Genomic DNA, 13,363 nt, shown 5'->3' with positions numbered 1-13,363 from the left:
ATAACTCTAAACAAACCAGCATTCACATAAATTTCATTTATCCTTAGTAACTCTTCAACTCTCTGTGTTATTAAGGTATTACAACTTCAATATTTATATGCTTCAATTCAGTGCTCTATTATATATATCTCTTACTATTGTTATGCAATAGAAAATGCAATAATGACAGCAGAGTAGCTAAGGTAACAACAAGTGAAGATTTGCTCAAATACAGCAGCCATGAACACAGAAACAAAAGAGAAACAAAACAAAACAAAAACTGCTTACCCTTAAAAAACCCTACGTAGACAGAGATCTACAATGAAATACCCTCACCTCCACAACCAGTCCTTCAATGAGGTCTGAGAAGAGGTGCATTCTGGCTCCACTCCTTCTGGTCACTCAGGCACATTGCTAGCACCTGAGCTACCTTGGGTTGGCCTTGCCTTCCCACCAGGTGCTCAATCACTGTTTCAAACCATGACTTAGCATTTTCGCCACAACTGTTTCCAGAATATCTTGCAGGAGGAAAGAAGGAAAAGAAAAAAGGATAGGAATAAAATAGAAGTAACAAAACAAACAAACAAACAAAAATCTATACACAATAAATGGTCATATGTTAGAAACAGTGAGAAAAGGAGAAAAGCATAAATGTCAATACTAGGATGTCAAGAAGCTCCTTAAATGTGGCAACAGAAGTAACAAATGTATGTACTTATTTCTATAAGATAAAGGAAAATATTAACATTGCTGTTCAAGACCTGCATGTATTCATACAGAAGGAAGGCCAACTGAAATGGACCAATCACAGAAAAACTACTAGGAACTACTAAACATCACATCTGGCCTTTTCTTTGTTGTCTCCTTTTGGAATCTACTAAACTCAAGCACTTTCAATCTACTAACTAAAACCAAGAGACTAGCATTTTAAACAGGGTTCTGTTTGAGGATTGAAAAGTGATCATTTCACACAGGAAGAGTGCATGTAGGCTGGCAGCCATGAAAAGAAAAATACTGAGAGTATGTATAACTATCATCCATAGATGTTGGAAGAGGAAAAATATAAGCAAGTGGGAGGTGGTTCTTGAAATAGAAAAACAATCTTGATGTGAAAAATTAAAACTGTCTTAAATACTCAGGAATCAATCATACTGAACCATATTCAGGTTTACACTATTAACTACAGTAACTACAGTAAACTAATCACTGAAGTAAACGAATTCAAGTACTCTGCAAACTGTAACATGTACAGTCGATCAAGAAAGTGATGAACAATGAAGATTGCTGATTGCTTATATAACAGATGTTTGGTTAGTGGGGAGATGTAAAAAAGAGGGTAACTAATTTTAAGCACCTGTCATAATGGTTAGAATAAAAGCCCCTGTGTGGAAGTGCTGTTTCTGGCAGCTGTACATTTGGAATTATAGTGCTATGCTTTGGTAGAATCTCTTTGCATTTTTCTTTTCATCTTGTCTATACTTTTTGTTGTTGCTGTTTGTTTACTTTCTATGGAAATAACAAACTCCTATTTTGAGACTTAAATTTTTGAGTATAAATCTTCATATAATTTTCAAATTGTTTTACATAAGAATAGAAAGGAATCAATTCTAGTTTCTCTAAACACTAAGAAGAAAATTTGAAAGTACTCTAGCACCTTTCTCCCATTCTCCTCTGAATGCTTTCTTAGAGTCCTCCCATTTTTACCAGAAATTTGAGTTAAATTTTTGAAGTAACAAGCCAGAGGAAGTATAGGTACCTATATCTTACATTAACCTTCCAAGTATGTGATCTGAGCAGATAACTAGGCTCAATGCTCTGCACCCTGTCTGCTGGCCTTCTCTAATTGATTTTTAAGTCCATTAACCACTTCTAATTAAATTTTATAGAGGAATAAAGGTGTTGAAAACACTCATTTCATTACAGTTTGGAAGAATAGTAGCTGCATAAGGTAAAGAAACCTACATTTTGCCACGACTGTTCAGCTGGCTGTGCTACAAATATGCATATAAACCAAGCCACCACTGACCTCAGCACATTCTGTCTCTTTTCCAGCCAGGATTTAGGGGACATGAGAAGGAGCTTAGGATTTTGCAGTTAAGAGGTTTGGAAGACATTGATAGAGCAAGAACTATAAAATACCATGCAGTGGCAATTTTGCATTAGGGGTGAGTCAGATAGAGAGGTTATGTGGACCAGGGAAGGAGATGGTGCTTTCCATAATTGAGGCCATAAGAACATGGCATATACATCCATAGTAAATTTGTCATTTCTGGTGATACTCAATCTTCCAGTGGATCTTGTGGGGTATCTTCTTAGAAGAAAGGCACTTTCATGGCTTGAAATAAATTATTTCTGTATTTGCCTCAGTAATACATGAAACAGCATATAGGTATATGAAGTACAAATAGTGTTTGGGGGGTATTTTAAGAAGCAAATAAAGCTTCTACTTAAGTTTCAGCATATATATTTATATATATATATAAATACTTATTACCTAATGACCAAAAAATGTCTTTTTCCTTTTAACTTTGAGTCATTAAGTTCACCAAAAGCTTTAGAGATGATTATTTAATGATATTAATCATGTTAATTATTATATTAATGACAAGTGTTTATTTTATAGGGATAGATAAGAAAGAGTTCAAGAAAGTTATTACTGTGAAAGAGAAATTGTGCAATATTATAACTTCATAGTGTTTTTAGTGTTTCACTGTACCATCACACTGTGTGACCTCAAGCAATAAATGTGGTTGAATTTGTTCACTACTTGACAGAGCTTTGCTGCTTCAATCTATTCAATTTGGAGTAAAATCATTGCTATGAATACTGCCAAGTGTAAGACACTGATTCTTTATGTTAACTACATACCAACTGCCCACTTGCCACTTCAATAATGGTCTCTATTTCATTGTGATGCTAGGAAACAAAAACGTGGCCACAGCAGTCCCAGAATAGCAAGTTCCTTTTATAAATACAAGCAAACAATAAGACACGAGGCAGCTTATTTCTGGATAATTGCAGGTTGATGGTTTAGTATGTACATCCCAAGGTCAATTGGCTTGTGCCATTGTAGAGGTTCAGGGACTGCTTTCAAATTGAGGGAGCAGGGGGTTGCATTCACAGCAGGAATGGGAACTTGATTTGTAGGATGGATGGAAACCACCTTACCCACCGAATTTCCAGTTATCATAACCAGCAATAAGACATTAGTGGGAGCTAAACTGCAATTTACAGCTGTCTTACACAACCCAAAGCCATTTCATGAATGAGATTAACTATGCTGTTTAAATCAGTTTTACAGAGCGAGGTAGAGGAGGAATGATATTTCATTCTGGAGAATATCCATGGACTGTAATTTCATTTTTTTTTCTTTTTTTTTTTCTTTTTTTTTTTTTCTTTTTTGGAATTTAATTACCACAGCTATAAAAGTACATTCTCAGTAAAGTAAAACCTCATTACAAATATGTGTGCTGGAAAGCTGCATCTGTCTAATATATTCCATTATAACTCACAAAAAAAATAAAAAATAAAAAATAAATTCAGAGCTTAATTTTAACCTATTATAATTCCTATTTATGTAGCATAGGCCTGATTCAACTTTTGAAAACCCTGGTAAATTTTTTCTGGTGCTCCTTTAAAGTTAAGCAATACCTTGTGTTGGTGATGAACAAGAAGAAAAAAGAGATTCACAGCACAAACACTTTGAGCACAGCTTTCACATACTTCTCCAAGTGGAGAAGATACCTGTCGCTGCCCTTGATGCTTCTGGGGGGCTTCTGTCAGTGACACTGGGGAGAGCAAGGCTGCTTCAGATTGTGACTCTTTTTAATAAATAAAAAGTTCTTCTATTAAATGAATTATGTAGGTGACAATGAGTACAATGTCAAATACAGGTAGCTAATGCTGCAGTCCTGCAGACTTTTTAAACAGGTGTATATTTCTTACCAGAGCAATTAGGCCCTACCTACTTTCAGGCAGCCATGTCTGAATGTCTTGGGCCAGAATATTCCTGAGGGGAGAAGAGAGAAAAAGACTGGATGGTTTTTATCTTACTGTAAATCATTAAAAGCAAAGAAGATGGTTCACGTAACAGTGGCATTAAAGTAAAATGAGTGAAAATGTGCCTAGGGCATAATAAAATCTTTAATTTGTCATTCATCCTCAGCCATAGCCAGTGATTGATAGGTGATTTCACAAAAGAGTCCAGAGAAGATTCTGAGTGAATCAATTTACTATAATATTAATGTAGTTCAATTGCAGAAGCATTTGCTTTTTATTGCAACTTACTATTTCTCAATTTTGCTTACCTTTGGGGTATTGCTCAGTTCAGTCACCAAATTAGATGAATGCTTTTGAGTAACACCGAGTTCCTCCAGAAATAAAAAGTCTAACTTTAAGTAGAGCCTTAAAATGTTTGGCCATAGTAAATTTGTATCAAGGAGCAGAAATGTAATACAACCCAACTGACATGAATATTGCATCCCACGATATTTTATTCTATCTCATGACTACCTGCCATGGTCCATTTATCTGGCCCATGAACAACTTTATGCAGGGATAATGGAAATACTTTTGCAACATGAATTAATACAAAGAGTGAAGCTATGATGTCTCGTATCTGTCCTGCTGAAAGCACTTGCAATATACTTTCTATGCATATTTCATTACAGCAAACTTCCTGTGAAATGAAGGGTTTGGGTAGTGAAAATTCTGTCATTTTCAAAGGAAAGCAGGGTTGTTTCCACTACCTATTTTATCTTCATAACAATTGTATTAGGTTCTATATACAAAAGGATCAGCTGCATTTTTAAGTGCATCTCTCTTCCAGGCCCTTTTTTTGGTCTAAACTTGCACCATTTTTTCCTCCTTTAGATTATATTCCTTTTTTTTTTTTTGTTGGTTTTTCTTTTTTTATTTTCCCCAACATGGTTAGAGTAGCAGTCTCTCACTTCACATAGCTCACTGTTTTCTTAACTGTCAAGATAAATTGACAGTTAAGAAAAAATAAAGCAAATGGTTTTGCCCTCATAAAATTTTATACCAAGCAAACAGTCAAGCACAGATAATATAATCTGTAATAATAAATTGTTTTTCTAGATATTTTCCTCATAGGTGAATGTTGCAAATTTATCATCTATGAGAAACTTTCCTGGAGATCTGTTTATTTATTCTCATACATAAAAACAATATTATTATTATTATTATTATGAAAAAGAAAGGAAAAAACCTCAAATTACTTTGGACTAGCTATTAAGCAGTTCATGCTGGTGCTATGATTTTGTCCTATCCCACAAAAACACACACACGATAAAACAGAAAACAAAACAAAACAACCCTGATGCCCAGTGGTTAACTAAGTATCTTTATTTACTTAAATCAAGTATTATAATCATACTTTTATAAAGAATTTTTATGAAATATGTTATTGAAGCCACACATGGTGGCACACTGGAAGTTCACTGTTGGGACTGATGAGTAGATGCTCAGACAGCCCTAGTTCTACATAACATACATGGGACATGACCTCCCCCAGACCTGACTCTTAAGTAGAGAAGCCATTTATTTTCTGGCCAGCTGAACACTCAGTCTATTCTATAATGTCTTAGGAAAGGGATAAATCTGAAGGTATTAGAATATTAGGTCTGGAAAGAACATTGTGATAGGAAGTGTTTATTTTTCAGGAGTTACTGCTTTTACTGAAAAGCTAGAGACTGAACCTTCGATGAAAATCACTTAATTTTCAACATTAGTGAGTCAGTACACTGAGATATACATTGTCTTAATATAAAAGAATCACAGTCTGTCTTACACTGATAGGTCATCTGTGGGGGAAAAGTGGAAATTTCATTAAAAAATTGACTGAAAAATCACAGAAGTTTTCCTTTTTAAGCTCTTTAGGTAGTCTGTACTCTTTAAAGAATACTAGGGAAGACAATTCCCAGTGGTTCCAACACCCTTTCTAGCTTGACCTTTTTTGCTGCCTTGTTCCTTGAAACCAGTTTTAATTAAAATGGTGATAAAAATGAGTTTGGGAGTTCAGCCTATAGCAAGTCTCACAGCAGCACTGTTCCATGATTCATGTGAATTAATGATAGTCTGTTACCAAGGGCTGTTTTTCTCCCACTATGATACAGACAAAATTAAAGAGGCTTTCAAGGCAAACAAAAATTGAATATCTGGATGTGAAATACTCATTAAAAATATGTATTTTTAAATAAGAATTATTTTTATTCCTTTTTTTCCTTTTCCTTTTTTTTTCTTTTTTTTTTTCTTTTTTCTTTTTCTTTTTTTTTTTTTTGAAAGTTGCCTTTGAGAAAATTGTACTCAAATATACAATTACAATTACTTTCCACAGTAGACTTCTAGACTGACTTATTAACAAGGAGATCTAACAGATATTCTTCAGAGGCTTAGGCTATATCTGGTAAATCATACCATTTCTGTAGGTTTGATGGCCAATTGACTGGGACTCACGAGTGCACTCTGGCAGCCCGGAAAGCAAATGGGATCCTGGGCTCCATCAGGAGAGGGGTGGTCAGCAGGGATAGGGAGGTGATCGTCCCTCTCTACTCGGCTCTTGTGAGGCCTCATCTGGAGTACTGTGTCCAGGTGTGGAGCCCTCAGTACAAAAAAGATGTGGAGATTTTGGAAAGGGTCCAGAGGAGGGCCACGAAGATGATCAGGGGGCTGGAGCACCTCCCCTATGAGGACAGGCTGAGGGAGTTGGGTTTGTTCAGCCTGGAGAAGAGAAGGTTGCGGGGTGACCTCATTGCAGCCTTTCAGTACCTGAAGGGAACTTACTCCCAGGAGGGGAGTAAACTCTTCGAAAGGGCTGACAATAGCAGGACACGGGGAAATGGTTTTAAGTTGAAGGAGGGAAGATTTAGGTTGGATGTTAGGGGAAAGTTCTTTACTAGAAGAGTGGTTAGATCCTGGAACAGGCTGCCCAGTGAGGTTGTGGATGCCCCGTCCTTGGAGGTGTTCAAGACCAGGTTGGACGGGGCCCTGGGCAACCTGATCTAGTAAAGGCGTATGTTTGGTGGCCCTGCTAGGCAGGGGGGTTGGAACTACATGATCCTTGAGGTCCCTTCCAACCCGGGTAATTCTGTGATTCTGTGATTCTGTGTGATTCAGGAGATCTGAACTGTATTCCAGGTTCCAAGACCACCTTCTTGGGAACTCCAAGTTTCTATACCTTGCTATTCAAAAAAACAAAGCAAATGTAATGTACTGCTTTTGTGAAGTGTTTTGAAATCTCCTGATGAAAATTGCTTACAAGCTAGCTACTGATATTCTTATTTTCAAGAGGAAGGCTCTGTGCAAAATTACTTTGAAGGCCCATTTTTCCCTGAAGGAGATGCACCTTGGCATGTCTGGTAATGATTTCCTGTACTATAGTTCATATATTTTGTTCTATTTAACATTTTTTAATTTTATTTATGCTTTATATAAAAACACTTATATATGAAACACCTTTATTAAAAACATTATATAACAACATGTTTTTTTAATATAAAAACAAAGAGTTTTTATATTATGAGATGCGCTTGTTGCATTGATCATGCTTTCTGTAGGGACCACAGGCATGGTGGTCTCATGGGGGATTACCATGCCACCAGGTGGCTGTCAATAGGCTTCCAGCATTGCTCTGGTTTGGATAGAAGGTTGGAGGAAACCCAAAACATTGACCATACAGTCACACTGGAGGCTGCCCTTCCAGTGTGCCTGGGGAATAGGCAGGCACTGGTAAAACCTGTGAAGATCATAGTACTCTATAATCTTTCAGCGTGCAAATCTTTCTCTTCTATAAAGCATTCTATCCAGCAATGCTAAGTACTTCTACACACATTCAGCTACTGATATATTTCAAATTTGCATGCAGAAAGAAAAGCAAAGAGTTGGTTGAGAAAATTCAACTCTTCCAACTCATTAACGTCTTTGCTACGAAATCAAAAATTTGCAGGAATCTGCTACTTTTCTTCTGTGAATTTTGTCACTGATTCCCCAAACTTAGAAGTCATTTTAATATATATATTTATTTTGTATAATAATATATAAAATAATAATCCATAAAGTACATTTGATTAACCTTTATTTTAAGGCCAAAGGAATAAATATGTCCTTAACAAAGGAGCAGCAATCAGAGTAGTATTTAATCTGTTGTACCTTGTATGTGCATTAAGCAGACTTTCAATAGCCAGGGAAATCTCCTGGGAAAGTTCATGCGCTGTATGCTATCTACTGTTGTTCTCTACTTTCACTTGCACTTGCTTTGTTTCATGTTGGTCGGCGTCCCTTTGGATAAGGTGACTGATATCTTCATTGCCAGTGCTGGAATGGCCTTGTACATGAGTTGCCTCTGCCTCTTATTTGCTACATTTGTGTATTTGTGTTTTTTCACTCTTATTTGTATTGCCCAGAGTCATAAAGGCACAGCACACAGAATTTGAACTCAAGAAGTGACTGCCCTGGCTACTTTTTCATTCTTTGACTACTACAAGTCATGATTCTGCAGATTTTCCAACTGTTGGAGATTACTCTCCTATATATTCACAGAATAATACTGAAACCTCTAGTATTTAGATTTTACTGATATATGCTCAGCTTTGGAAAGTCATCTGCAACTCAGGTTCCTAGGTCTCCCCAGAGATTTTTTTAATAATACTGAAAACAACTTCAATTCCAACTTCAATATACCACTCCATCCATTCAGGACTCCTACTGGTGTATCATCTGATTTCCTAAAAGAAGATTATAGCCCTTTGGCTAGGTATTAACAATAGTAAAGTCTGCATCATGATAATGAGAAGAAATATGTAGAATTGTGTTCCAGTTATTTATTTTCCTCCCTTCTTGATTATTCTCATTTCATCACCAGCTGCATTCAGACCAGGATAAAGGAGATGGATCACTTAAGTACATTCTGTCTGGAGATGGAGCAGGAGACCTCTTCATTATCAATGAAAACACTGGTGACATCCAAGCCACGAAGAGACTAGACAGAGAAGAAAAGCCTGTATACATACTTCGTGCCCAGGCTATAAATCGAAGAACTGGAAGACCAGTGGAACCAGAATCTGAGTTCATCATCAAGATCCATGATATCAATGACAATGAGCCAATGTTTACAAAGGATGTTTACAATGCCAGCATTCCAGAAATGTCAGATGTTGGTAAGTGCTAAGAGTTAATTTCTGTATCTAATGTGAATTCTTTCTGTGGATTTTATTAAGGGACCAAAACTGAAAGGTAATGAATGCAGACATCTGCTGTTTGCAGTGAGTAGAAGTAACTGAGCCACTAAAAAAATCTGTCTCCAGTGGAATCAGTGACAGTGGTTTGCTGAAAACATAAGTATCAGATGAGTAAAATACTCTTCCTCTGTCATGCCACAGAAAAAGCAAATTAATGCATACTTGTTTAGCTCACAGTGAAAGTAAGCTGTGCTGACCTCTGTTACAGGACACCTTCAAAGAGTTAAACATACACTGGTAACATGATTTAGTTGCAGTGTAATAGTATGTTAAGATATGGTCACCTATGTTGGTCAGCGCCACCCCTAGAGGTATCCAGCTATTGTTGTTTAGTTCAGGAAGGTTAAAAAGGGGGGAAGAAAGGGGAGATGCAGAAGTGAATGCACTCACTTCAGGAAAGAAAACTGTGAGCCAAGTCAACTCATCATTAATTCTTAGATATGTCATTACTTCCTATTAACGTTGTTGCTTATTCTAGGCAACAAAACTGAGCTACAAATTCCACTGATATCCATTTAAATCTTTCCACTTGTTTCACAGATATCAAGCCATCAGAATGAATAATAAATAAATAAATAAATAAATAAATAAATAAATAAATAAATAAATTAAAGAAGGGAGAGACTATTCCAGGGAGAGACTATTCCTTGAAATATGACTTATGGTTGGATCTTTTTCATATAAGTTCACAGGTTTTGAATTTTTCTCTCTGATTCTTAGGAAGGTCATTTTGATTTTTTTGTCAGAGAAAAATGGATGGTTGAATGGCAAGAAGCACAGTTATAAGCTGAAAAAAATACCCAGAGACAGAAACATTAATTAATCACAGTCAAGAATGAGATTAAAATAAAGCTCAAGCAATGTGAAAATAAAGACTTTAGGGCATACTCTCTCCTCTCATTCATGGGACTTGTCACGCAGATGTAACCTCAACTGTTGAAGACAGAAACTAATATTCACATTTTAGTATGTGAAGTGAACACTTTATTCACAAATCTGCTTTAAATCCTAAAACTTATGCTCACTTTTCATGTTTGTTAACCCTTTGACTAGGATTCAAAGACATTTCTTTCTCTAAAAGATATATAAAATAAACAGATTTACATTCTGATTTCAAACACTTTAAAGTCTAACATTGTTCTGGCTGTAAATTTTAGTTTAACCTGTTGCAAGCATGAGTAAATTTATGAAAGTATATCCTTGATCTAGATTTAATCTCTAAACACCTTTGATATCTAATGAAAGTTGGGTTTCTGATTTGTTCCTAAAACCTATAATAAAGGATGTATGTATCCACTAGATAAATGCAGTTTAATGAACTGAGAAAAAGCCAGCTATTATATTGGTTTAGAAACACTGTATTTTATGAGCAGAATAGCTCCTACCAAATAAGACTTTACTTTTTGCCACATGTTTGACTTGAACCTCAGCTATGCTTTTCTACATTGTAAGCTGTCTCAGAAGCAACAAAAAAGAAAAGGGAAGAAAGTAAGAAAGGAAGGAAGAAAAAAATGTATTTTTTTACTTTCTGTAATTTATCATTGCAGGTACCTTTGTTGTGCAAGTCACTGCAACTGATGCTGATGATCCTACATATGGAAACAGCGCTAAAGTTGTCTACAGCATTCTCCAGGGACAACCATATTTCTCCGTAGAATCTGAGACAGGTCAGAAGACCTTGTCTGTCATTCTGTGACAATGTCTGCAATTTAAAATGACATGCTAAGCTAAGCTAGGACATATTAAACAAAAATTTCAAAGAGATTATATCTTATTCAGTGCAAAATCTGACAAACTTAATTGAGCGATACATCTGTAAACATGACACCAACATAATTTTAATCTCACAAGCAAAATATAATAAATACAATTAGTACTGAATGTGAAACAGTTTTCAATCACTTTTAACAAGCAGTGCTACAGAGACTGCCATAGATGCTTAAATTAAACTAAATAGGTTAGCTTTTAGAAGAAAACGAGAAACAGGTGGGTGTGCAAAAAAATGTGCTTAATCCTCATATATCTTCATAATGGCTAAATTAAGACTGAGGGTTTGCTCGTTTGGTTTGTTTTTTTTTTCTTTTCTACCTTCTGCTTCTTCAAAACTTGTTTAAAGTAATTATAATTTCTGTACATCTTCAACATATCACTTTAATGCTAATTTTATGAAAGAAATCTTAATTAAGAATAATGATAGAAGAGTTAAAATTGGCTGTTGAGCTACACTAGCAGATCACAAATAGAATCTCAAAGTTCTGAGTTCTCTTTTTGGTATATATTTAAATTATATAAAGTGACTAGAATTTTTTATGGGCTGAATAACAGACTGCTTTGGAGCCTTTGTGTGTAAAACATGTAAATTCTGACTGACCAGATCTGCTGTACCACTACACTAATCCACTATACAGATACTCTCAGGACTTAACGTCAAACTTCTACAAGATTTGAAGAAGGTCCTTAAATGGGAATATCCATTCTGATAGGTTTCTTGAAGATAGAGTTCTCCTCAACATCCTTACGGGAAAAGAATGGTATTCCAGACAATTAGTCAGGGTTTAGAATTGTTTCTTATCTAAATTGTAGAGACTTGTTCAAGGTAGAAATGAGATGTATCAGAGAAAAATGTGAGGTGAAAAAAGGTATATCTGAAAAAAAGGGAAGCCAATATCAAAGGGAGCATCCCTTTCAAGCAGAAGGTATTAGATGGTACAAGAAGGAGGATTTTTGCACTGATGCATGCATTCTCACTTGGAAAGTACAATATTTGTTCTCAGAGCTATAATATGGATAGTGCACCCAGCAAGAGGGTTGTATGAGGAATGGAAAGGAAGCAAGGTAAACCACAGACTTGATCATGCTGCCATGGAAATCAATTGCAAAACTCCAAGAGCTGAATAAGTCATTGTTGAAGCTGTTATGAATTTTACCATGGATTTCAGTGCTTGGATTTCATCCCTTTTGTCTACAAAGGAGTCAGTTCTTAGCCTTAAGACACCAAGTCAGAACACAAACATTTTGCTTCATGGTTAATCTAAATGACTGAAATTCAATAGGAGCTAGGCTTAAAATGACTCTGTACCTTTGAAGAAGGAACAGTCTAGCAAAATCATTTTAATCAATGTATAAATAGAAATATATATACTTGGGCATGCTTGTATGCTTACAATTTTTTTAATTATCTTCTCCCATTTTAATGTTGCTGTACTGCCTCTTTAATGTTGTATTGCTGAATTTAGTTTTTTCCCTTATTTTCTTTCTTTCTTTTTTTTTTTTTGTCTGTCAAAATGAAAATATTGACAAAACGGGAGGGAAAAGATGGAGTGCATTATAGCGAACAATGAGCCACCTTTCAGTTCAGCCAGAGACTTTAGCATGGAACTGAAAGGGTGTAAATAGTTATGTAAAATAACACTGCTCACAGATAGAACATCTTTCTGGGGATGCCACTACTATTGTGTCTGTCATATAGGCAGCAGCATGAGATATGATATGACAGGTCTGTAATTTAATGTGCCATCTCATAACAGTAAATATTTGTACTGGGCAAAGTTTACTCATTATGCGGAGATTGCTTTGTTCTTCAGGCTGTGGGGATTTTTTTAAATATGGATTTTCATTGAAGTCAGTACATTCCTTGTGAGTTTTACTTCTTTAATTTTCACATTTTAGGTATTATTAAAACTGCTTTGCTAAACATGGACCGTGAAAACAGGGAGCAATATCAAGTGGTCATCCAGGCTAAAGACATGGGAGGCCAGATGGGCGGATTATCAGGAACCACCACTGTGAACATCACACTGACCGACGTAAATGACAATCCTCCTCGGTTCCCCCAGAGTATGGACTGTTTATATTCTGTCTTTACAATACAGTGAACAAGAATTAAGTTTTTTGTTTGTTTGTTTTTGTAGTCAAGCTTCTGCTGTCATGAATTTACAGAGTATGACTTCACATAAGAAAGAAAAAGGAAATAAGCAAGCAGTAGCAACATGCTAAGGTTAATTACAAACATTGGGAATCTTACCTTTAATATTTTTACTACAGCTGCAATAGATATTCTGAGAAGTGAATTAACAAAGAGAAACAGCTTCTATTTTTTGCCACCCATTAAATAGCTTTGACTGATACAA

General features: G+C 35.7%; 1 protein-coding gene across 3 annotated transcripts in view; it reads left to right on the top strand.

Annotated features, from left to right (window-relative positions):
• The window catches only part of CDH6 (cadherin 6), a 102,914-nt gene that overhangs the window by 63,903 nt on the left and 25,648 nt on the right, over positions 1-13,363 (top strand). For all 3 annotated transcript variants that reach the window (XM_015854470.3, XM_085537808.1, XM_085537807.1), the window contains exons 3-5: positions 8,858-9,152; positions 10,781-10,900; positions 12,903-13,070. In XM_015854470.3, the coding sequence (XP_015709956.2) occupies positions 8,858-9,152; positions 10,781-10,900; positions 12,903-13,070 (583 nt within the window). The remainder of the gene's footprint in view (positions 1-8,857; positions 9,153-10,780; positions 10,901-12,902; positions 13,071-13,363) is intronic.

This window comes from Coturnix japonica, chromosome 2 (genome assembly GCF_054131305.1).
Source record: "Coturnix japonica strain WE chromosome 2, WE-NBRP24, whole genome shotgun sequence".
NCBI lineage: Eukaryota > Metazoa > Chordata > Aves > Galliformes > Phasianidae > Coturnix > Coturnix japonica.
Note: the sequence above shows the minus strand (reverse complement) of the source record. Positions and strands in the feature narration are given on the sequence as shown.